This window comes from Mirounga leonina, unplaced genomic scaffold, assembly GCF_011800145.1.
Source record: "Mirounga leonina isolate KUSES-001 unplaced genomic scaffold, KU_Mleo_1.0 Mir_418, whole genome shotgun sequence".
In the NCBI taxonomy this organism is placed as follows: domain Eukaryota; kingdom Metazoa; phylum Chordata; class Mammalia; order Carnivora; family Phocidae; genus Mirounga; species Mirounga leonina.
The window spans coordinates 5,939,109-5,962,982 of record NW_023270739.1 but is presented as its reverse complement, the minus strand read 5'-3'; the positions used below and the strand labels follow the sequence as shown (position 1 = coordinate 5,962,982).

Genomic DNA, 23,874 nt, shown 5'->3' with positions numbered 1-23,874 from the left:
CCCAAAGAAACGTGACCCAAGGTCTCTGTCCTTGGGAAGTGCCGTCTTGGGGTCTGTTGCAGTGCAGACTGGTGAGGGCCGAGGCCAGCAGGGCCAGGGGTGGTCAGAAGCATGGTCCTGGAGAGACGGGGGGCCGGGTGGGGAAGGGCGTTCCTGCCCAGCTGTGGGTATGCGCTCCGATCCCCAGCATTGAGTAGCACCCCTCGATTCAGACCAGAGAAGCTGGGTCACGGAACTCAGAGGAGGAGAACAGAGCAGCAGACCTAGAATGCAGCCCTTCCAGAACCGGGAGCACAGATGCTGGAGGATCAAGTCCCCCAGTGGTCATTGGGGAAAACGAGGTGGTCCAGGGATGGGGAGGTCTGGAGCCTGGGTGAGCGTTGGTGCGCATGCTCGTGGTTTCTGCTGAGCCGGGCCCTCCCCACAGCTTGCTGCTGCCTGACCTTGGGCAAGGCCTGTCCCTTCTCCAAGCCTCAGTTTCCGCATGATGCCTGTGTGACAGTGAGCTGAGATGGAGCACTTCACTTGGGAAGGAGTGCTGCCCTTGGTGCCCAAGTTCTCCTGGGCGGTTCGTGGTGTGGCTGAGGCCTGGACCCTGGCCACCTGCCTCCTGGAAGGACCCTGTCCCCTGGTGGTGATGGTCTGCTCACTGCTGTTGTTCTGTCTTCTTCCCCACACTCAGTGGGACGTTTGGGCACTTGCGGGCCTTTCTTGGAATGGTCTTTGGATCTAGGAGGTGGGAAGGACTGAGTGATTAAAGGAGCAGGAACAGATTGGTGGCTCCATATTAAGGAGCAGGGGCCCAGTGCCTGCAGCCCTGCATGGTGTCCCCTGCCCTTTGGTGGGGGCTTCCTGAGTGTCCCCAGCGGAGACGGTCAGGGCCTAACCCAAGGGGGCCATGGCTCCTCGCCGGCAGGGGTGGGCTGAGATTAACTGGGGAGGAAAAAGAGAAAGGGCTTATTGTTGCAGCTTCGCAGGGGCTCCCCAGGTGCCCAGGGTGGCAGAGCCAACCAGCTGTGCACCTGCTCCGGCCCCGCCACTCCCGCAGGAGGGGGCTTGGGCTGCTCGGGTTCCCAGGGCCCTGGAGCTGCAGGCTCCGAGCCAGGAGCAGCCGCGTCACCTCCCCAGATCCCTGCGAGGACCCTGCAGGGGGTGTCAGCGGCCTCCCCTTAATGCCTTGGGGAGAGTAGGGTCCCAGAGCTGTGGGTGGCAGAGCCAGGGTTCCAGCCCATTCTTCCCACCGCAGCAGCTGGTCGAGCCCCTCCTGCACGCCAGGCATGGTGCTAGCCACTGAGCGCCCGGTGGTGAACCGCACTCACTTCGTTTTTCGCCTTCTTCCTTCCTGGGCCTCCTCCAGCTCATCAGCCATCATGTTGCTCTGAAGGCTGGAGTCCTTTCCCGTGTCCCCCCTCTCCACCACTGCTCTCCCATGGCAAGCGACCCCGTCCGGTTCATGGAGATGAGCCACCTCATCCGGGTATGCTCTGCCCAGGCCGATCTAGACTTTTCCAAGCCCCATTCCAGGCCTCAGAGCCCAGCAGTGCTGACTGCAGGTGCAGGTGTGTGGGTTTGCGGGGGAGGGTCACGTCTTCATTCAGCAAGCCAAGGTCAGGACCTTCTTTGCATCAGGCCGGGAGCTGGGGCCCCAGGGGAGCCAGGCAGCACCGCCCAGTGTGGAGTGAGGAGCCCTGGGGGGCAGGCCAGGGGCGCCCGGGGGGAAGTGCGGTTCAGCTGAGCCCACCTGGAGACTGGGCGCGTGAAAGATTACACAGGAACTCGGAGCCTCCTGCAGGATCTGGACTTTTTCCTGAGGGCAGGAGTTCCAGCCTGGGAGGGGGAGCATTGGATTGTGGCTTTTGTTTGGTTCACGGGGACCAGGCCAGGGGGCCCCCAGGAAGCCACTGCTCTTGTCCAGGTGAGTGCTGATGGTGATGCAACCAGCATGGACAGTGGCACAGCGGGACAGGTGGGATGAGAAGTATTGGGGCATGGAATAGACGCGCTTGGTGAAAGACGTGCGGAGTCCGCAAGGGGGAGGATTGAGGATGGCTCCTGGGCTCCTGGCCTGGGCAGATGGGTGGACGGTCACGTCACGTCGAGGCCCAGGAGGAGGAATGTTGGGAATGCCTGAAGTCGTCCCGGTGTCCCTGGGTGCCAGGCTCAGGTCACAGGTTATCAGCTCAGGTTGTTGGGACAACTGTTTGAGTGAGTTCTTTGTGCCTGGTTTTGCAGCCATGGACCCACCGGGTCTGCTCCTCTCTGTCCCTTAACCCCACGGCACTCTAGCCTCTTGAGGACAATTGCACCCCCCTGCCTGTGCCCTGTGCCCAGGGGGAAGTACCCATGGGAGCACCTCTGCTTCTGCCTGGGTACACGGGACTGACCTCTGCAAGGGCACCGCCCCCCCCGCCCCGTGCAGGGGCATTCCCCCCCACCACTCCCCAAGGTGCAGCTCATGGAACAGAGCCTGTCCACGCTGTGGCTTGAATCTGTGGCCCTCCTGGCCCTGTGCAAAGGCCCCATGAAGACAGACGAGGCGCGCATCCTCCCCACCCTTCCCCCACCCGCAGGCCTCTGGGCTGGAGATGGAGCTGAAGCTCCGCACTGAAGTGGCCCTTTGTACATTGTACCCCTGGAGGCTGGGGGAGCCTGGTGGGCGGGGCCGGCACTGCCCGACACCCTTCGCTGATCTCAGCAGGGCTGAGGAGCGAGGTGGGGGTGGGGGGGCTTTCTCTGGGCCCCGGGAGCAGGACAGAGCACCCTGCTAGGTGTGGGTACGCACTGGCCAGGCCTGCTGCCCCAGGCCCCCCAAACTAGATGATACTTGTCACTCAGAGTCTGTCATCATTTCTCTTCAGAGTTCGGTCGTCACGCAACAGCTGTTTCTGGAGCGCCTTCTCTGGGCCAGGCTTTGTCCAAGGGGGTGGGGAGCCGCCGAGCCCGGTGACCGATGACTGAGGCTCATGATGACCCTGCTCTCCTGCTGTTGACGTTCCGAGCGCCAGGGTGTGGGTGGGTGAGACAGACCACTAACACGTAAACAAAGAGACAGCTTGCTTCCGCAGTGGTTGCGGGGGTGGGGGGTGGGGGTGGTGGTGGCAGATGACCTGGGGAGGGGACAGCCACTCTAGCTGCTGGGGCGGGAGGGCCCCTCCGAGCAGGCAGCCACATTCCAGACAGAGGAAAAGCCAGGGGGAGGACCCTGAGGATGAAAAGTGGGGACTGTGGCCGGAGCCCAGTGGACGAGGGAGGAGAGGGCAGCGAAGATTCAGGGACCAGATTGGCAGGGCCTGTGGGCCCAGAGAGGAGCTTGAGTTTCATTCTGAGCCAGACTGGGGGGGGTGGGTTGGGAGGGCATAGGGTCTTGTGGGAGGGGGGTGAGCTGGAGATGGGGGACATGTGGCCTGATGGGGACTTTGCAGTGACAGAATTTGTGGGGCCCAGTGCCAAATGAAAATGTAGCGCCCCTTGTTCAAAAAGTAAGAATGTCAAGACAGGAAGAAGAAAAAAAAAAGGCAGGCCAGTGAGGAGGAGGAGGCATGGGGCTGGGTCCTGGGAGCGTTTTGGAAGGAGGTGCCAACAGGCCTTGCTGTGCCCCCCGCCTCGGGGAGCGGGAGGGGATGAACTCAGGATCTCAGAGGACTGGTCTATGTCGAGGCTTTTTGGATGCGGCCCTCTTTACCCCTCATGGGGTGAGGGGTTGGGATGGTCCCACAGTTCAGATGGCGACTTTGAAACCCAGGTATAGTAAGTGACCAGAAAGCACTCAGCCCAACCTTACGGGCCTTGCTTTCTTTAAGGTGATCTCCATTTTCCACAGATGTGACAGCTGAGGCTGGGCAGAGCTGCTCTCCGCCCTGCCCCCTGGGCTTGTCTCCTCTCCCTTCCTGCTCTGCTCCTGGTGGGCAGGGTGGGTTATTTGGGTCTGGAAGTACCGGAGTCTCTGGGGAACCTCGGGGGGTTCCGGGGTGGGTGGGTGGGTATGTGAGCGACAAGCCTGCATGGGGAGGGCCAGACAACTTGGTTGAAGGACTGGTGGCATATTCTTTTATGAGTTGGAAGCGGTTAGCTTCTTCTCTTTCCTCTATATTGGCTGCACATCAATGATTAATAATCTGCCCGATTATCACTGGCTCCTGCGGCCCCTCCTGCTTCCTCGGCCCCACCCTGGCTGGACCCTACCCTCCTCTTTCTCCTTCCTTCTCCCTCCTGGCACCCCAGACCCAGCCCTGCCCCCCTCCCAGCCATAGACCCCAGCCTGCACCCCCGCAGAGATGACAGGGGGCCCCGTGCCCTTAGGAAGTCCTTTAGTCCTGCTCACTTGGGCCTTCAGCAGCCCTCCCGACCTGCAAACGGCAAATCAGGCACTCACGCCTTCACCACACTGACGTTCACTGTCCAGCACCAGGAGCAGGACTCAGGTGCCCACAGCCTGCAGGGCAGGCCGACTGGCCGCCAGGAAGTTTCTCTCCAGGCTGAGAGGGGGCTTCTGAGTGGGCTGGGGGGGGGGAGGGCAGCTCCCCAGGGGAGGCTAGAGCTAAGCTGGGTGTGAGAGAGGAGTCCCCCAGAAACCCCGCATGCATCCCCCGACCCAGCAGTACGGATGCGGGAAGCTCTGCCCCCCAGCCTTCTTCTCTGCCGGGGTTTGATTTGTCTTCACCCTCTTAAGAAGGAGCCCGGAGAGGGTAATTCCCACCACAAGGAATGAATGCCTTTCTCATGGTGGACTTGGGCATGGAGCCAGGCAGTACAGTACAGCTGTTTGGGGGAGGGGGGTCTCTTCTGGGCCCCCAGTTTCTCATCCGTGGTCAGCCACACAGAGTCCAGCCTCTACTTCCACTCCCAGAGAGCCCTTCACCCCCAACTGTGCCCCCACCCCGCCCCCGGGGTGTTGAGTATGGAGCCCACTTACAAATGAACCATGCAGGGTCTCTCTCTCTCTTTTTTTTTTTTACCGTGCAGGGTCTCTTGAGGGGCAGTCAGGATTCAGGCTCCTCTCGCGGCCCTGCAAGCCCCCACTTCGTGTGAGACACTGGGTCCCCCCAGCAGAGACTACTTCCCAGCTTTTTCCGCCGCTACCCCGCTCCTCTATTTCCCATCCGTGACCCACCGGAAACGCCCAGCGGTCCCTTGGGAGTCTGGGAACAGTTCACGGTGACCTTCCACCCAGCAAGGGAGGAGGCGAGTCTCCAGGAGGAGATGGGCACGTGGTTTACCGAGCGCCAGGCACTGACAGGCCCCTCACCTGGAAACGGCTCGTGTGTGCGCACACACCCACGTCCCCAGCACCTGGCCCCAAGGAGCAGCCCCAGCAGGGTGGGGCTGCCGTCACTGCCACCAGGCTGCCTGTTTCTACCTGGAACAGACGAGGAGACTGCAGCCCTGGGAGGTGAGGTGCCTCAGCTAGGAAGCGGTGGGACCAGGAAACCTGCCCAGGTGAAGGCCAGAGCGGGCCCCAGGCCAGGCCGGGCTGCCCAAGTAGCCCGCTGACTGCCACCTGGGGGGGCAGGAGACAGCCTCCGGGGAGGAAGCCCCTGTCATGGAGTCATAAAAAAGCCAGACACGGGGTTGCAGCAGCGGGGAAGGGACACTGTGGGGTGCCACTGCGGGGACCCGAGGCAGGTAGTGGGTCAGGTGAGGGGAAGTGGGCATGCGGAGGTCCAGGCACAGAGGAGCCGGGGGGATACTAAGGCTGGGTGGAGTGGTAGGGAGTGGGAGGCCCTAGGATTGCATCAGACACCACTTTCAGGGTGAGCCAGGCTGGTCACTCGGATCCCTGAACTGTCTCCTCATCTGTAACAACGAAGGGGGCCGACATAGGGATGGAATTAGAGAAGGGAGCTGAGGCAGTTAGTCCCCTACCAGAGGGCAGCTGTGGGACAGGCCTCCAGCACGCCCTCTTCTTCCCCCATTTGGTGACAGGCTGACGAGGGGCAGCTGTGGGCGGGGGCATTTGGCATCCCCAGGCCATGCAGCTGGGCCCAACTGGCTGGAAGCCAGGGTCAGGCTGACAGCAAGTACCCAGAACCACCCCCCGCCAAACGGTGGGTGCAGTTGGTGTGGGACCACGCCTTGCTCATCTCAGAGTTCGGATCCAGCAGAGCTGGGGAAGAAATATGGGCTCAAGGAGGGCAGTACGGGCATGAACCAGGTCCCCCGATGGACTTCAGGCCCCCTGGAGCCTCCTGAAGTCCAGGCCTCACCAGGGCAGGGAGGTTTCCTGACTTCTTAGAACACCAGACCCTGAATCTTCAGGGTACCGCAGATCCCAGCATCACCCCATCCAGGGTGATCAGTTCCTGCGGCCTTTCAGGAGCCCTGGGCTTTGTGAAACATGGTTTTACTTCACCGTAGTCTGGCCTCACAGAGCGCTGCCCTGGGGGGCTCACACCATTACAGGTGGAGGGGAGCCTCCGACGGGATTTTGGCCGTGCAGCTCTCCTGAGCACAGGGCTCTTGTGATTGGTCACCTGCTGGAACCAGGGAGGTATGTGACCTGCAAATGGCAAGCCCTCGGGCTCCTGCTGGGGGCCAGGGTGGAGGTGGGGGAAAGCCCTTGCCCTGGGCAAGGCTGAAGGCAGCAGCCGAGAACTTGCCCCCTGAATGAGGACCCCTAGAAGTGGTGAGTAGATGTGAGTCCCAGGCAGGTCCCTCAGCCCCCCACTCAGCCCGTCTCTTCACCCCCTGATGGCTGTGAGGATAAATGGAATAAGGCATACAGCATCTGGCAGCCAGGCCGTTCAGGAAGTGCCCGAAGGTGAAGATGATGGAGGCGCCGCCTTCTGGGAGGAATGTTCCAGACCCATTTGCTCCCCAGACCAGTCCAGCCCTGCCCAGTTAGAGGGTTTAGCTGCATCCGGATTACTGACTCTGGAGGGTGGCCACTGAAATGGGGGGCCCAGGCTTCTGCCCAAGCAGCCCCTGAAGTGTGGGGTGTCCTCGCCAGCCCCGCTAGGCTCCACAGGCCCTTCACAGACTCAGACGCCCCCCCCGCCCCCCCCACTTTGCTGTCACCACACTGGGGGTTTCCTCCTCTGTGAGGTGGCTCCTTCTCGGGTCTCAGCTGTAATGTCCTCTCTTTGGGAAGCCCACCCTGACCCCTGGCATCCTCTGTGGGCCCGTTTTCTCATTTGTCCTCTGTCCCTTCCCTGGACTGGGCTCTAGGGGAGGACCTCATTTATGCATCTTGTTCCCTGCTGCACCCCCAGCTCCAAACCAGGACTGATCTTGCTCTCTCCACCCACCTCAGGCAGGGCAGAGGCACCAGCGACCTGTGAGCCACACATCCCCCCCCCCCCGCCACCCCAGCCCCTGGGTGCCTTCCCTCCCCGCAGGGCCCATCCCCGAGCAGGGCAGCTGCATCTCTTGATTCTTCATCCAGCAAATCCATGATTATATGTGGCCCTGCTGACGGGGACACAGTCAGATCCCTGTGCCTGAAATTCCACCTTAGTGCTCATCCCTTTGGCTTGTCCCAGACATTCACTGAATGTCTGGGCCGGGCCCCATGCTGGGCTCCGGGAACACAGGGTCAGCCTGACTTGGAGAATCAGTGTGTGGGAATGGAATGAACAGGGCCGGGGACAAGGCCAGTCGCTGCTGAGGTTTACTGTGACAGGGCAGAAGCAGGGGTTGGGAGAGACATGATCTCCGGCTCGGTGGCCGCCAGTCACGCTTGGGTGACTGCCACCCTCTCCTCCCACCTCTGCCCCAGCAGCCCTGGCACCCCTGCTGGGATGCGTCCACATACCCTCTCTGGACCACGGAGGGGATGCAGGCAAGAGGCACGGCCAGCTCCTGGCATGGCTGTTCCCCAAGGCCCCGGCTGTGAATGTGGCCATCAGGAGCCCTTGCAGCCCTTCTGAGATGGACGTCCACCTCTGCCCGGCTGGGGGTTTTAGACCTTTTCTTAGTATAGAAGTTTTTCTGCAAACGAAATCTTAGGAGGAACTCTAATGTATGAAATTGAAAAGCTGAGAGAGCATCTTCTTGATTGTTTCTGGCGGGCTGTCCCCGGCTTCGTTACCTCTCCCCGTCGTCATCTGGTCCCAGCAGCACCCTGGGGATTCCCCAGAACCTGGTTTGGGGACACCTGTTCTTAGTGCCCACAGAGCCCTTTCTGTGGGATGTTGGTCTGTGTCTGCATTGAGCCCCCTCTTCCCCTCCCCAAAGGCACCCACCAGGAGTCCCTGCTTCCTCCTCAGATGCCGCAGTCTCCCTCCTGTGGCAAACATTCACCCGCCCCTCACCAGATATTGTTTCATCCCTACCGGGTGGTCGCTCTCTCAGGCAGTGTTCCAAACACTTCAAATACATGAAATCCTCACCACAGCCCTGTGACCTGAACACCGTGGCTCCACCTTGCTGCCTCTGCACAATGAGGCCCAGCCCCCTGCACCCTTAGGTGCCTCCCCTCCCCGGGCTTGGGCTCAGCTCCTCTGTGGCTCTGCTCCTCCCCTTCCTCCTTTCCAGACTTTCCCAGGTCCCACCTCCAGCCCACGTCTTCCCCTGAGGCTGGGACCCTCCTCCTGCTCCCTCCCTCTGCCACCCCAGCTGCTCACCGCTCAGCGCCACTCCCCACCCTGGCCCTAGGTCCCAGGCTGGATGCCCCAGGCTGCCTCCTCGCCTCCTGTACCCTCCCCTCTGCTCCTGCTGCCTCCTCCCAAGCCCAGCCCCACCATTCCCCCAGGGCTGGTGCGGTCAGCCCAGCCCCCTGCCCCGTCCTCCCCAGTCCCGTCTAAACCTGCTCGCTCCAATTCCATAGCAGCTAGCACATGTGGCCACTAGACTAAAATTCAAATTAAGTTAAATTATAAATTAGTTCCTCCGTCTCCCAGTCAATTTCAAGTGCTCGGTAGCCACGTGGGGCTAGCGGCTGGTGTGTTGGACAGCATAGCCTGGCTGTTTCCACTGTCACGGAGAGTGCTGCTGGGTCGCTCTGGAAGCCGCTACTGGTCACCCTCGGGCACAGGGGTTGCTCCGCTCAGAGCCTTCAGGGGTTCTGGCGCTCAGGCCAATGGCACCACCCCCCGTAAGTGGAGGCCGCGTGGGTGTGCACAGGTGAGCAGAGGAATGCTCTGCAAGTTGCTTTGCCCTCTGAGCTTCGGTTTCCTCATCTGTAAAGTGGGGATAATAAGTCCTACCTCCAAGGGTGGCTGGGAGGGTCAAGTGTATGTAAAACATATGCCGACAGCTGGTGCATATCTAAGCGTGTGATGAGTGGTGGCCATGACCTTAACATGAATAAGGCAAGGTAGGGCCAGATGTCAGGAGGCAGGGGTCACAACAGCCATGAGCCTGAGTGCGGGACAGTGGGAGCCACTGCAGGCTTCTGAGCCTGAGCATGACTAATCTGTTTAGCCTCCAGCACTGTCCAATAGAACATTCTGAGCTCGTGGAAATGTTCTTTGTCTTCCCTACCCATGGGCCTCTGGGGACCAGACACTGATGTCCTTGGTGGGTCAATGACCAGTGGGGAAAGAGGAGAAGGCCCCGGGGAGCTGAGGGCAGGTCCCAGCCTTGGGAACCACTTTCTCAGGCACATGCTAACAACCACTCTGTGGGAAAGTTCTCAGGCGTCTGGCAGGGGGCTGGAATCAGGCCGAGTGGGAAGGGGTTTGGAGCAAGGAGAGAGGGCCAGGGCACATGGGCTGGTTGTGGGGGAGGGGGACGGGTGGGATTCACCATGGAAAGGGCTCCTGAGCGTGAGCATTGGGCTGAAGCTTCAGCCAGCCCCCTGCCCTGGAGCTAAGCCAGCAAGAAAGAGTAGGGCCCAGATTCTTGTGCCCGGGGGAGTGGCCTGGGCACCCCATCTGGCTGGTCCAGGAATGGCTCGCAGTGTAGCTGTGCCTCTCTTTTGGGCCTTTTTTCTTATCTGTGGCTGGGAGTAGCAGCAGTTCTCCCACCCGCCTCATGGTGAACAGGGTTTGCCAGGACTTTCCAGTTCCTGGGCAGCTGGGGTCCTTGGCCAGGGCTGGCCCTTTGAGCCGACTTCTCTCTGGGGAGTGCTGGGGAGTAGAAGTCCTGGGGACTGGGCATCAGGGTACATCAGACCCTCCCTTAGCTAAGCTGTTCGTGTTTAGCCTCAGACAGAACCCCCAAATATGCAGCCCCGCTGGGCCCCAGGTCTACCTGTCGGCAGGTGCAGCGTGCTTGGGGAATCTTGGTTCCCATCTGCTTCATTCCCACAAGCCCTGTGTGGCTGAGCGAGTAGCTTAACCTTGAAGCGTCCATTTCCTCATTTATAAAATGGAGACTCACATACCTTCCTCCAGGGTGGGCCCCAGGAAGGGCCCCCAATTTCTCCAGCTGTTGCAAGGGCAGCGCCTGGCACACTGCAGGGTCTTGGGAAATGTCCACCAGTAGCCTGGATGATGCGCTGGCTGTGGGGTGACCCCCGCGTGTAGGCTTGACCCTTATGGAGCTCTGCCTGATGGATAGGAGCTGAAGGAATGAATAAAATGATGAAAGCTAAAGAAATAAACAGAGCGTCAGTTGTTTCTCGCATCTTGCCAGAATTCTGGAATTTGTCGGACTCCGTAGCTGCCTCCTCTGCCCGTCTCTCCGTGTAGGATCGTGGAACCTCACATTAGAAGGACTCTTTTTTTGCCTCGGAGTCTTCTGATTCCTCAGGCGCTGCCTTGCTCTGCCTAACCCCAAGGAAGGACCCGGAAGCAGTTGCAGAAGCCCCAGGGAGGCTGATTTAGGTCAATAGGAGGAAGAATTTCTATCAGCCCAACGTGCTTGGAATGGGTGACGCTAAGAATTGGACAAGCAGAGGCCAGATGGGCACTTGGCAGGAGCACTGGCCTGGGGTGAGGGTTTGGACAATATTCTTACTCCGGGGCCCTTCAGACCCCGGGAGAGGAGTCTGGAACCTCTGTGGGGCTCCAGGTTCCCCGGGCTCCGAAAGCCAGATGAGTCACTGAGATTGCCCGGTAGGGTGTTGGGTGCCAGTCAGTAGTAAGCAGCCTTCCAACTGGCTCAGTCCTTTAACAAAGCCGGCCAGGAGCAAGCCTGGCGTGTTTAGTCATGTCATCTGCATTTGGTTGCCTGGCAGGAAAGGCAAATGGAAGGAAAGAAACAGGCATTTTTAGAGCATCTACCAAGTGCTGGGCTCCATGCAGGATGCTTTGATACCACGGCTCATCCAGATCTCCCGACAGGACTGCAAGGGAGAGGATATCTTCCTTCTACGGCTAAGACTGAGGCTCAGAGAGGCTAAGTAACTTGCCTGAGGGCACACAGTAAATTACAGCACTGGGGTTCAAGCCAAATCTTCCTGATTTCCAGTGACAATGAAGGTCAATGTTCACTGAGCACCTACTTGATGCATAGACACAGTTACTAGTCCTTTGCATGGATTAAGGCATTTGTTGTACCTCCATTTTACAGAGAAGGGGAACTGAGGCCGCGAAAGGTAGGATAACTTGCCAAGGTCAGGGGCAGTGTTCAGATCTGACGTCACAACCACTGTGCCTACCCTGTGTCTTAGGCAGAGTTTGCTGCCAAGATACACCTCCTGCCTCCCTCATGGAGATGGGCAGAGCCCTTGGGTCACATAGGGTAAGACTGGAATGGGGTGGAGGTGAGCACAGGGAGGCAGACTTCAGCTCAAAATCAAGATGCCCTTTCTTTCTTTTTTTTTTTAAGATTAATCTATTTATTTGACAGAGAGAGACACAGCGAAGAGGGAACACAAGCGGGGGGAGTGGGAGAGGGAGAAGCAGGCTTCCTGTGGAGCAGGGAGCCTGATGAGGGGCTCGAATGTGGGGTGCATTCAGAGGTGCTCCCAGGTGGGGTTTGTAGATGGGCCATTTCCTGCCCAAGAGTGGAGATGAGGTGAGCTGTGCAACCTCCCAAGATTTCCCCTCATGGCATTTCCAGAGTGTCCTGAGCACCTACTAGGTGTCAAACCTCTTTGCTGCTGGACGCAGAACACAGCTGATCCCTTCACCCAGTGTAGGAGTTGAGTGCCCCGTGGCTGCTCCAGAACTGAGGACACCGGGGATCAGGTGTCATGAGGCAGGCAGGGAAGGGGGCCAGAGAATGGTGGGCAGGGGAAGTGGCCATTAAGACATGAGCCACTGAACCACGGAGGAGGCTGGCAGGGGCCAGTGAGAGGCTGGTGGAGGCCATTCCCAGGGCTGAGCTAGGACCGTGGTCAGCGCAGGCGAGCTCAGGACCATGGAGAGCTCCACAGGAGCCTCCCGTCACTCCGATGACAGCTGTCAGGGTATGTCTGCATCCATGAGGCTACTGTCAGCCTGGCCAGGAGTCATAGCCTGTGGTCTCCAGGGAGCACCTGTCCTCTCTGCCCAAGAGCCACCCCCAGACAGCCTGAGCCCTGACCCTGAGATTATGGATGGGTTGTGGGGTTTGGGCTCATCTGCTTTCTTCCCTTACCCAGTCAACCTTCTAAGCAGAGCCCAGAGAAAGAAGGCACAAGGAGGAGAAGGAAAGAGTAGGAAGAGGAGGGAAGGAAGAAAACCTGCCCAAGGGCACCTTCTGGGGCATGGCCACAGCCGCAAGTCAGCACAAGAAGAGGAGGCCCAGGGTGGGCTGATCCTGCCACCATCCTGGGTCAGGGTCAGCCTTAGCCTCCCCCCTCCCTGATTATCTGCTACCAGGAAGCACCCAGCACCCCACCCCCACCTTCACTCAGGAGACCCAGGCCCCTGGGTGTGTGTATGTTGGGTGGGGGTGCTGGGGAGGCTCTTAGAGAGCCTGAAATTCCTCCTTTCCCCAGCTCCCCAGGAAGCAGGGCGCCCTTCCCCAGCCCCTCCACCATCCGGCTCAGTTTCTGCCTAGGCTTCACTTGCTGAGCCCCTGCTCTGCTCCTTGCTCCTCTGAGACGGGACAGCACCCACCAAGGCCCAGGCTTTGCCAGAGGCTCACCTCCAAGCTTTTACTCTTGCCGTGCCCCCACCCAAAGGTTCTCTCTGCCAGGCTGGGATATAGCAACAGGAGTAAGAAGAGTTATAGTATATTTCGTACTCACTATGCGCCAGGCACTTTATATGGATTATTGAACCCTCATTTTATAGATGAAAAAAAGGAGGAAAGTTGTGAACTTGCCCAAGGCTACACAGGAGATGGCAGAGCCAGGATTTGGAGTCTTGTTCCAGAGTCTGTGTGTATGGAAGTGATGGTGAGCACATTGAGGAGGCCCAGGGCAATGCAGGGTGCTTTTGTTGAGCACCTTCTGTGTACAGCTCCCTGCCCCAGGTTTCTGGTAGCACAGCTGGGGAGACAGGTCAGGGAAGGTGAGCTCAGCATGGTGAGCATTGGCAACAGGGCAGGGCTATGGACTGGTCTCTCTGATTTGGTGTCTCATATAAAATAGGCAGGACAGGAATGATTATATCCATTTTATAGATGGGGGAGTTGAAGCTCAGAGAGGCCAAGCATTCTTGAGACTCAGGTTGACAGTGGCTATATAAACCCAGAGGCTGATGCAGGGAGTCAGGAGGAGGGTTGGCATAATTCAGTATGGGAGGTTGCTGTACCTCCTAAACTGGGGCAGAAGCCACTTGGTTTCGAGAGAGGCCGGCCCTGACACAAAGCAAGCACTGGAGAAATATCCAGTGAATTTTACTGAAATGAGTAAGGGCCTAAGTATGGCCTCTGAGCTGCCTAAGGTCATCCTCAGCAGCAGGAGGGACCCAGACGGGGGTTTTGTCCTTAGGGAACTGCCTGCCTAGTAGGCCTTGGAGGGCAGTGGGCCAGCCCATTAGAGACCCCAAGTTCTTCCTCAGCTAACTTGCTTCTCCAGGCAGGTCCTGGCCACTGCACCCCACCTGGGGTCCTGAGTTCCCAGAGGGGCTCAAGCTAATGCATGCCAGCCAGCAGGAGTAGGGAGTGGAGAATGGTGAGCTGGACAATGCTCCCCAACCCAGCTCCTCCTCCCAGAGCCCACAGGGGGACGTCAGATCCAAAGCATTGCTCACCCCACCCCCATCTACCCTGTGAAGCTTCTAGACCAAGCATACTGTGGAAAGGACATGATATTTGGATCCAGAGGCCAAAGTCAACAGCCAGGCTCTGCCATTAGCTGGTGAAGCAACTGGCCACGCCCCTCACTCAGCCTCAGTGTTTGCATCTGCTGGGAGGGATGCTGCTTGAGGGTGAGAGCGAGGACCTGCAGAGACGGCCTGACTCAAAGCCCAGCTCTGCTGTTCACCCATCTCCGTGAAGGCTGTTGAGGGGTGGCCCCCACCCCAGTCAAAGGCTTCTCCGTCCTTCTCGGTCCAGACTCCTTGCTCACACTTCACATCCAGGTCTTCAGCAAATCCAACAGAACCTAAGCGCTTTCTGCACGGCTCTCACCGTGGTTCAAGCCGCCCCCGTCACACCTGGATGGTGCTGAGGTCTCCTCGCCGCACTCCCTGCTCCACCCTGCAGCCAACCGCGTCCTCTCAACAGAGCAGCCCGAGTGAGTCTGTGCAGACCAAAGTCAGGTCATGTTCCTCCTCTGCCCAGAATCCTGTGAAAGCCACATTTCCTGCTGTGACCCCAGGCGCCGTGTGATCTGGGCCCATCCTGTCCGCCTCCCTCCTGAGCACCGGCTGTTCCTTTTTCCCAGAACCTTCTTCCCCTGCCCCCTCGTCTTTGTCAAGTCTCCGTCTTCTCAGTTAGGCCTGCACTGAGCACCCTGTTTGTCACCGAGCCCACTCTACCTCCTTGCCTTTACCCAGCTTTTTCTCTGGAGCACGACTCTTTCTAATGTGCAGTATTACTTGACTCATTTATTTCTAATTTATTGCAGTCCCTTGTCCCGTTCACCCCTGGGTATGCTGCACGGAGGTGGGGTCCTCGTTTGCCTTGTCTCCTGGGTTCCCAGGGCCTAGCACAGTGCCTGGCACACAGCGGGCTCTTGATAAGTAGTTGCTTCGTGAGTGGGTGATAAGGGTCAGGTGGGCATCCTGTGGGGTATTGTGTGGGTCAGATGTGATGGTGGCTCTTCCATCCCCTGGCTTGTCTTCACTGGCCACCAGTAAACTCTTCATGGGTGTCACCCTACTTGGGTTAAATGTGGCAGATGGAAAGACAGATTTACCACTGGACCCCACAGAGTCTGACCCTTACTAATTGTGTGACACTGGGTAAGTTATGTCATTTTCTGGCCTCGGTGTCCTCATCTGTAAGATGGGGATGACAACGGGGCCTGCTTCATGTTGAGAAGATTCAATGAGATCTAGTGTGGAATGTGCTTGGGACAGTCACTGGTTTGTGAGCGTCAAAGACCTTTGCTGTGATACCTGATGGGTTCTCGACGAAGCTTTATAACGGAGGTAGAAATTCTGCCAGCTGGGGCCTAATTTGGTTCCGCGGATTTAGCCCACAGCTGGGCCACCTGGAGGGCTCAACTCAGCTGTAAGGAGGGAGGGAGGTGCTGACACGGGAACAGAACTGTCCTAATGGCCTTTGGGAAAAGCCTTGTCATCTTTCTGAATCTCCGTTTCCCCATCTGTAAAATAGGTGGTTACAGTAACCTCCCAGGGTGCATGAGATTTGCATGAGACCTCAGGAGCCCATGCTTTATTTATTCAGTTTCCTATTTAGATGCCACTCAGTGGGGAAAAAAAATATTTCAAGCATTTATTAAAGAAATACATGAAGATAAGATAAAAAGGGATCGGGGAGTAAGAGTGAAGCTGAAAGTGAAGGTGTCCCAGAAAATCTGGTCTGTGAGGCACTGACTTGCTCCAGGCCGACCACCGTGTGCTTTGGCATTTTCTAAGCAGCCCAAGTAATGAAATTACTTGGCAGCCTGGCCCCGCCCTCCACAGCTCATGGGCTAGTTCAGTCCAACAAGGGCCAGGATGGGGGTGTGCTCCTCTATGGAGCTTGGAACCAGTGGGAAAGAAGAGCCTGCCAGAAGGATCAGGGCTGCCTTACTAGGTCCTCAGGGCCCTCTGGCGGGTCAGTCTGGAGGCTTCTGCTGTGCTGACCTCCCATCTGCAGTGTTGCCTGATGCCTGGCCTCTGCCACAGCAGGAACTCCTATCTACCCATCTTTATCGGCCTCACCCCTCTGCCCCGCCACTCACCCTGCTGGCCTGGTCTGCCTGGTCTCACTTTGCCAGAGTAGGGCTGGGATCCCTTAGAGAGAGTGGAGCCCAGAAGACCTACTTCCAAATGTTGCCAAGGAGCAGCCCCTCCCTCCCACCTTCCCAAAAGCCAGTGGAGACCAGCAGCAAACCGCCCCCGCCCTGGGACAGCTGACATTTAGCAGAGGCCAAGTTCTCCGCCCCAACTGTCCTACCCGACTGCCGGCAGTCAGCTGTACCAGCCACCCTCGGGCAGGCTCCAGGAGGGCTGGGCATTCAAACTGGAGGAGGTGGGTCCCCTTGGACCTGATAGTGCAAGTACCCCGGCCAGGGGACTTGGCAGCCACTCCACTGTTCCTCACCACCCTGCTCAGGACTCCTCACCAACGTGAGGCTGGGAAGGGGGTGGAACAGGAGGCAAGCCACCCAGGTTCCTGCCCCAGCTTTGTAACATCAGGCGGGTCCCTGAAGCCCCCTGGGTCCTGGTTTCCTCCTCTGTAAAATTAGAAGGTTGGAGGAGGTGGTTCTTAAAATTTGTTCTAGATCAAACATTTCATGATTCTGTGCCTTATGACCACATAGCTTAGAGAAAAGTATGTTGGAATCTTCCAGCCTTGAAAGGACGGAAATTTATTGAGCACCTGCTGCCCACCGGGAACGCTGTACCCATTTCACAGGTGTAGAAACTGAGGTTTAGAATGGCGAGGAGCCTTGCTTAAGATCACAGAAGTTTGAAGCCAAGTGTGCATCTTTCCACTCTCCCCTGCTGTCCTCAGAGTTAGGAAGTGGAGGGGAGTGTATGGCAGCAAGGCACCCAAATGACCCAGAGAAGTAAGGAGAAGCCACAGAAAGGAACATTTGAAGGGAAAGAATGTTCTACGTGGAGGGACAGTGCCTCACTCATGGGGATCTATGGAAGGGAAAATGCAAACACCAGATGCCAAAGGTCAGTTCCTGTCCTAGCCCCTCCCGAGACTCGATAGATCATCCAACCATCATTGGTCCTACTTGGCCCAGTGAGTGTAGCCTCCCAGCCTGCCTGCCCACCTCCCTGGGCTCTAGGACAAAACAAGCTGGAGGATTATGGTCAGAAGTGTGTTCTTGCTCCGCAGGTTCATTCATGAGATAAATAGCACATCTGAATGAAGTATGGACTTCAGTTAATAGTAATGTGGCCATTTCAATTTTCGAGTTATGACAAATGTATCATGGTGGTGTAAGACATTAACCACGGGGGAGACCGAGCGAGGAGTGTAAGGGAACCCTCTGTACTATCTTTGCAACTTTTCCGATACGCTACAAATATTCTGCAATAGAAAGTTTACTTAAATTGTAAAAAACAATATACAAGGCTCTCCATTCCACAGCCATAAGCTAATTGATAAATTGAACTGTGTAAGTGAATAGAAAGAATGGTTATACTCATGAGTCACTCATGAATAGAGAGTGATTCATTCAAAATAACCATGGGATATTGTGTGGGATTTAAAAGGAAATGGTAGATTTATTACCACTGATACGAAAATCTCTTTATCATTGATTGAGGAAAACAGCTTGATTGTACTTAATATCCAATATGATAATATTTATGAAAAATAGGAAATCAAAAACAAATACTGCATATAAAACCAGCAACACACCTCAAACAGATCAAAGGGGTAATGAAGGGGAACTTTTACTTATTCTTTTAAATATGTTAGAATTAAATGTGTTTCCTTGAGACCTGTGCATTTTTTCAGTGAAAAGGAATTAAAAAGATATGTCAAGCGCATCTGGGTGGCTCAGTCGGTTAGGCATCTGCCTTAGGCTCGCGTCTTGATCCTGGGGTCCTGGGGTAGAGCCCCGCATCGCGCTCCCTGCTCAGCTGGGAGTCTGCTTCTCCCTCTGCCCCTCCCCCTGCTCATGCGCTCTCACTCTCTCTCAAATAAATAAATAAAATCGTAAAAAAAAAAAAAAAAGATTTGTCAACATATCCACAAAAGAAAGAAAGAAAGAAATGAAAAGAAAAGAGAGGAAAGCACCCTGGGCAGGGCAGGGCAGGGAGGGGACGGACCCACGTTGGCAGCCTGCAGCCCCTTCTGCCCCTCCCTTGGGGCAGGTTCTGCACTGCAGAGTTGAGCTTTTCCCAGGCTGCATTGTTCCTAGAGCAAAGCCTAGCGGTGAAGCCGAAGCCGTTCTGGTCAGGGGAAGCAGGCCAGGTGGAGGATCAGGCTGCCGCGGGGGTGGGTGTGGGTGGGTGTGGTGCTCTCTGAGGGGAAGGGAGGAGGTCCTGAGCCAGGAGGGGAATTTCCTTGTTGCCTCGCCTTCCAGGGATACTTGGTACAGCGAGTTGGGACTCACAGGCTGGACTCGTGGGGGCCAGGAGGTGACTTCCTGTAGGGGCGCCAGGCACTGGCCAGGACGTTCACAGACACGGTGACTGCAAAGGCCTCCCTGGGGTCCCTCCCTTAGGAGAGGGGCCTCAGGCTGTCCTCACCCAGGTCTGCAGACCCCTGACCCGTCCGCTCTGTCCCTCTTTACTGCAGGATGAAGATGAGACGCTACAAGCTCTTTCTCATGTTCTGTATGGCCGGCCTGTGCCTCATCTCCTTCCTGCACTTCTTTAAGACCCTGTCCTATGTCACCTTCCCTCGAGAACTGGCCTCCCTCAGCCCGAACCTCGTGTCCAGCTTCTTCTGGAACAATGCCCCCGTCACGCCCCAGGCCAGCCCGGAGCCGGGCAGCCCCGACCTGCTGCGAACGCCGCTCTATTCCCACTCGCCCCTGCTCCAGCCGCTGTCACCAAGCAAGGCCACCGAAGAGCTCCACCGGATGGACTTCGTGCTGCCCGAGGACACCACCGAGTATTTCGTCCGCACCAAGGCGGGAGGCGTCTGCTTCAAACCAGGCACCAAGATGCTGGAGAAGCCCCTCTCGGGGCGGCCCGAGGAGAAGGCCGAGGGGGCCGACGGCTCCTCGGCCCGGGGCCCGGCCCGGCACCTGCTGAGCGCCCGCGAGCGCCCGGGGGCCCGCGGCCCGCGGCGCAAGTGGGTGGAGTGCGTGTGCCTCCCGGGCTGGCACGGGCCCAGCTGCGGCGTGCCCACCGTGGTGCAGTACTCCAACCTGCCCACCAAGGAGCGCCTGGTGCCCCGCGAGGTGCCGCGGCGGGTCATCAACGCCATCAACATCAACCACGAGTTCGACCTGCTGGACGTGCGCTTCCACGAGCTGGGCGACGTGGTGGACGCCTTCGTGGTGTGCGAGTCCAACTTCACGGCCTACGGGGAGCCGCGGCCGCTCAAGTTCCGCGAGATGCTCACCAACGGCACCTTCGAGTACATCCGGCACAAGGTGCTCTACGTCTTCCTGGACCACTTCCCGCCGGGCGGGCGGCAGGACGGCTGGATCGCCGACGACTACCTGCGCACCTTCCTGACGCAGGACGGCGTGTCGCGGCTGCGCAACCTGCGGCCCGACGACGTCTTCATCATCGACGACGCCGACGAGATCCCCGCGCGCGACGGCGTGCTCTTCCTCAAGCTCTTCGACGGCTGGACCGAGCCGTTCGCCTTCCACATGCGCAAGTCGCTGTACGGCTTCTTCTGGAAGCAGCCGGGCACCCTGGAGGTGGTGTCGGGCTGCACGGTGGACATGCTGCAGACGGTGTACGGGCTGGACGGCATCCGCCTGCGGCGCCGGCAGTACTATACCATGCCCAGCTTCCGGCACTACGAGAACCGCACGGGCCACATCCTGGTGCAGTGGTCGCTCGGCAGCCCGCTGCACTTCGCCGGCTGGCACTGCTCCTGGTGCTTCACGCCCGAGGGCATCTACTTCAAGCTCGTGTCCGCCCAGAACGGCGACTTCCCCCGCTGGGGCGACTACGAGGACAAGCGGGACCTCAATTACATCCGGAGCCTGATCCGCACCGGGGGCTGGTTTGACGGCACGCAGCAGGAGTACCCGCCGGCCGACCCCAGTGAACACATGTACGCCCCCAAGTACCTGCTCAACAACTACGCGCAGTTCCGCTACCTGCTGGACAACCCCTACCAGGAGCCCAAGAGCACAGCGGCAGGTGGGCGGCGGAGCAGGGGTCCCGAGGGAAGGCCACCCGCCAGGGGCAAATTGGATGTGGTTGAAGGCTAAGGCTGCGCGATCTTAGAGGGCCAGTGGCAGGGCGGGGGGCGGCGGCTGCCCCTCCTGGTATTTTCCTGCCTCCCTCTGCCCTCTGGCTGGTTCTTGAGGAGCCCGGGAGTGGAGGGGTGGAGGAGTCGTCCCTACTCAGGCCCTCGTGAATCAAGGGTCAGGCCTGTGAGCTCACAAAACATCCTTCCTCATCAGGAGAGGGGAGTCCAGCCCTTCCGACCACCAAGAGCCCTGTGGCAGGGGGGAGTGCCAGCCGAGAGTGCATGATGGTTACTGGGTAGCAAGGGAGGGCGGGCAGGGTGGGGAAGGGAACCTGCAGGAGCTCCCCAGGGCCACCAGGTGGGAGCTGCGGTCCCTGCCAGGAAGAAACCTACCATTTGGCCTCCTGGGGCTTTGGACCGGCAGCGGAAAAGTGGACGTGTCAGGAGGGCCTGGGGCTCTGTAAATAGATGCTTTGGGGTCCAGGAGGAAAAGGGGACACCAAGATGGGAGGGGATGAAAAACAGCAGCCAGCTGGGAAGAACTGCAGTGTCCTCAGAAGAGCTGAGCCAGAGGGAGCTGAGAACTCTGCCCCATAGGCCACCCCTGTGCTGGATAGCACCTTTGGGGTAGGCAGGGGTCTGCGGAAGTCCAAGGAGTCTTCCTTTTGGTTCCAAACCTGGCCTTGACATTCCTTCTTTCTTTGATATTGCTGTCTTGTGGGCTGCCCACTCAGTCCTTGCAAGGCCAAGAGTCCAGTTCTCAGGGTGGGATGGGAGCCAGAGGCTGGACCATCTACCAGCCTCATAGGTCGGGCCTGGGAGGGGGCGTGGGGGAGGAGGCGGTTCCCCATTACCCCATCCCCAGCTCCCCACCGTCTCTGGTAGAGTCACCCTTGCGCCCCTTCCTGGGGCTGGCTAGAGCCAGGAAGGGCCCACGGGGCTGCCCTGGACCCAGGAGGGACTTGAAAGCCAGCTGTATGTCATCTCATTCCTCTTTGCCTCATGAGGGCAGGGGATGTATTGGTTAGATTCTAAGCTGCTCTAATTAAGAAGCCCCAAAATACAGTGGTTTAAGCAAGACAAGCTTGTTTCTAGCTTAACTTGTCTAGAGAGAGACGGTCCAGATCTGGTAAGGCAGCTCTGCTTTCCTTCATATGCACCGTCCAATTCTGGATAGAGTGGTTGCTTCAGCTCCCACCGTCACATGTGCATCCCAGCCCAGGGGAAGCAGAGAACGGCAAGAGAAGTACATGCCCTTTCCTTATAAGGGCATTGAGCCCGAACCCGGCAAGTTCACTTCTGATCACATCTCACAGGCCAGGTCTTAGTCACATGGCCACAAGTAGCTGCAAGGGAAGCTGGGAAAGGTAGTCTTCAGCCACATGCCCAGCCTCAGCCCGAGAGTTCTCTTAGTAAAGGAAGGAGGAGAGAATGGAGACAGGAGACAAGAGCGTCTCTGGCCCAGAGGGAGGGGAATGGGGAGAGAGAGCGTAGGAATGACTAATGCAGTCCTAGGATCCTACTCTCACATTCAGAACTCCTAGAAGCACCTGCTCCTGCCCCCACTCACTGCCAGCCCAGGGTTGGGGGGCAGTTAGAGCCTGTGGTTTTGGAGGGGTGATAACACCCCCCCCTCCCGAGGCCCCGTAGATGTTCACCCAGTGATGCCAGGATGCAGAGCCTGCCTGTGGGACGGTACATGTTTGTGCGTGTGTGTGTGTGTATATTTATGGGCATGTGTGCATGCTTGGTGTGTACTTGTACGTGTCTGTATTGGGGTGTCCCTGTAAATATATGCTTCTGTATGGATGTGGGGGCAGGGCCCAGGCCTCCCCTTCCCCAGGACCTGGAGCCTGTGGCCACACCTCCTTGCGGCTCCCACAAAGTAACTGAGGCAGAAAGCCCTTGGGGAGCCTAGAAAGCAAGGCTAAAGGGGGTGCGGGGTCTGTCTGTCCATCCGTCTTTCAGTCCAAGGAATGAGAATCCTCCTGACTTGAGGGCTGAACATCTGAGAGCTCACTACTTCTCCAGCCCATCTTGGTCCCAACCATATCCTTCCATCCGGTCCCACCCAGCGTCGAGCCTGGACTTTCTCTGGATGTCTTATTGGGGTTTCCTGATGGGCCAGGAGAGAAGGGCGTCTCCTTTGCCACAGCTCCGTCCAAGGAAATGTCTGGCGTGGGCATGGTCTGGGGAGCTGGCCGCAGAACAGCCTCTGGTGGGCAGGCATGAAGCGGGCGGAGGGGGCTCTCTGGCCTCCACTGTCCCTCCCCAAGGGAGTCCGTGGCGTGCCCGGAGGGAACCCCTCCCTTGGAGTTATAACAGCTGCTCTCCCAGTCCCTCTTGGAGCTGAGAAGTGGCGAAAGAGGTCAGAATGTCCCTGTGGCTCTGGGCCAACTCAGGCCAGGGCCTGCCTTCCCAGCCACCTCTGCTCACCTCCTGGACTGGAGGTCTCTGGGGGCTCCTGAATCATGCCTGAGCCCTAGCCCAGGGTGGGCTTCCTCATCCCATGCCCCCGGCACACTCAGCTGCTGTGGGGACGCCCCCTCCCCAGGCTGGCGGGGGTCCCTGGGCTCCAGTTCACCAGCTCCAGGGCAGGGGAAGGAAAAGGGGGGGAGCTCAGACCTGTCAGGCCCCACTTTCCCTCTCAGACCCAGAGCATGTTTGTGGTCACTGCCAAGGGGAGACCTGGCCATTGGGTGGAGAGGGCGGCCATCAGAGGGGTGGGGGGGGCCGAGGTGTGGGGTTGAAGAGTTTCACTTACACTCACATCATACACTGGGAATTTGGGGGGGCAGGGGAGCCCTGGGCCACTCCCCCAATATGAAAGGAAACCAAACTGTGAATGGGAGTGCGGGCACGCTGCTGGCCCTGTCACCGTCACTAGGTGTCTTTCCCTGGGAACCACTGGCCCTATGACCTCCAGAATCAGGAGGCTCAGCCCACCCACAGGTCATGTCAGTTCACGGGGCAGGTTTGCAGCGGTGGACATGGGAGAGCTTTGGGGGCAAAGGTGGCAGGCGGGGAGGGGAGACAGGACTTCTCCAAGTGGAAGGCAGGGCCCTGGGAAATGCATAATTTAAGGACGCCAATGATAATAGTATTATTTTTTTTGTAAGGGAAAATCAATATGTACATTCTGAAATCATTTTCTCTGTAAATGGTTGGATTTCATTTCACCCTTAAAGGGATGCTTAAAGGAAAAGATAATATTAATAATAAAAACAGCTACAAAGTCTGAAAGGTACGCGTGTGGGGCCAGTTTGGGGGTGCTCTGGGTCAGGGAGGGGTGCAAGGGAGTGGTTCTGGTCTTCTTAAAGACCTCCTCACTGCCAGGGCTGGGCCAGTGGGGTGCGAGCCTCCCCATGAACCCGGTGGCTGCTGGGGAGAAGGGGGACACGCAGAGCCCCTTCACGGAGGGATGCAGTCACACATGCGCACGCACGCACACACACACACACACGCATACACACACGCACGCCATCAGGGGAGCTTCCTGCCCCACCCCACGCACACCTGGTGGAAACGCCGGACAGGGGAAAGTGCTGGAAGGAGGGCCACAGAAAGAAGAAGTGGGCCCAGGACTGGCGACATTCACCCTCCCGGGTGGGCCGGTACCCCTGCTGTCTCTGCCCAGAGGGGAGACATCCCCCCAGTCCTGCTCTCGGGTCATCCAGACAAACGCTCGCGCCTCAGTGCTCTTCCCCTCTATAC

General features: G+C 58.2%; 1 protein-coding gene across 1 annotated transcript in view; it reads left to right on the top strand.

The window, feature by feature from the left end:
* MGAT3 (beta-1,4-mannosyl-glycoprotein 4-beta-N-acetylglucosaminyltransferase) overlaps positions 1–22,867 on the top strand; it is a 30,953-nt gene extending 8,086 nt beyond the window's left edge. The window contains exon 2 of the mRNA XM_034987476.1: positions 18,577–22,867. Coding sequence (XP_034843367.1) covers positions 18,578–20,179 — 1,602 coding nt within the window. The 5' untranslated portion in view covers position 18,577 and the 3' untranslated portion in view covers positions 20,180–22,867. The remainder of the gene's footprint in view (positions 1–18,576) is intronic.
* Positions 22,868–23,874: the final 1,007 nt, after the last annotated feature.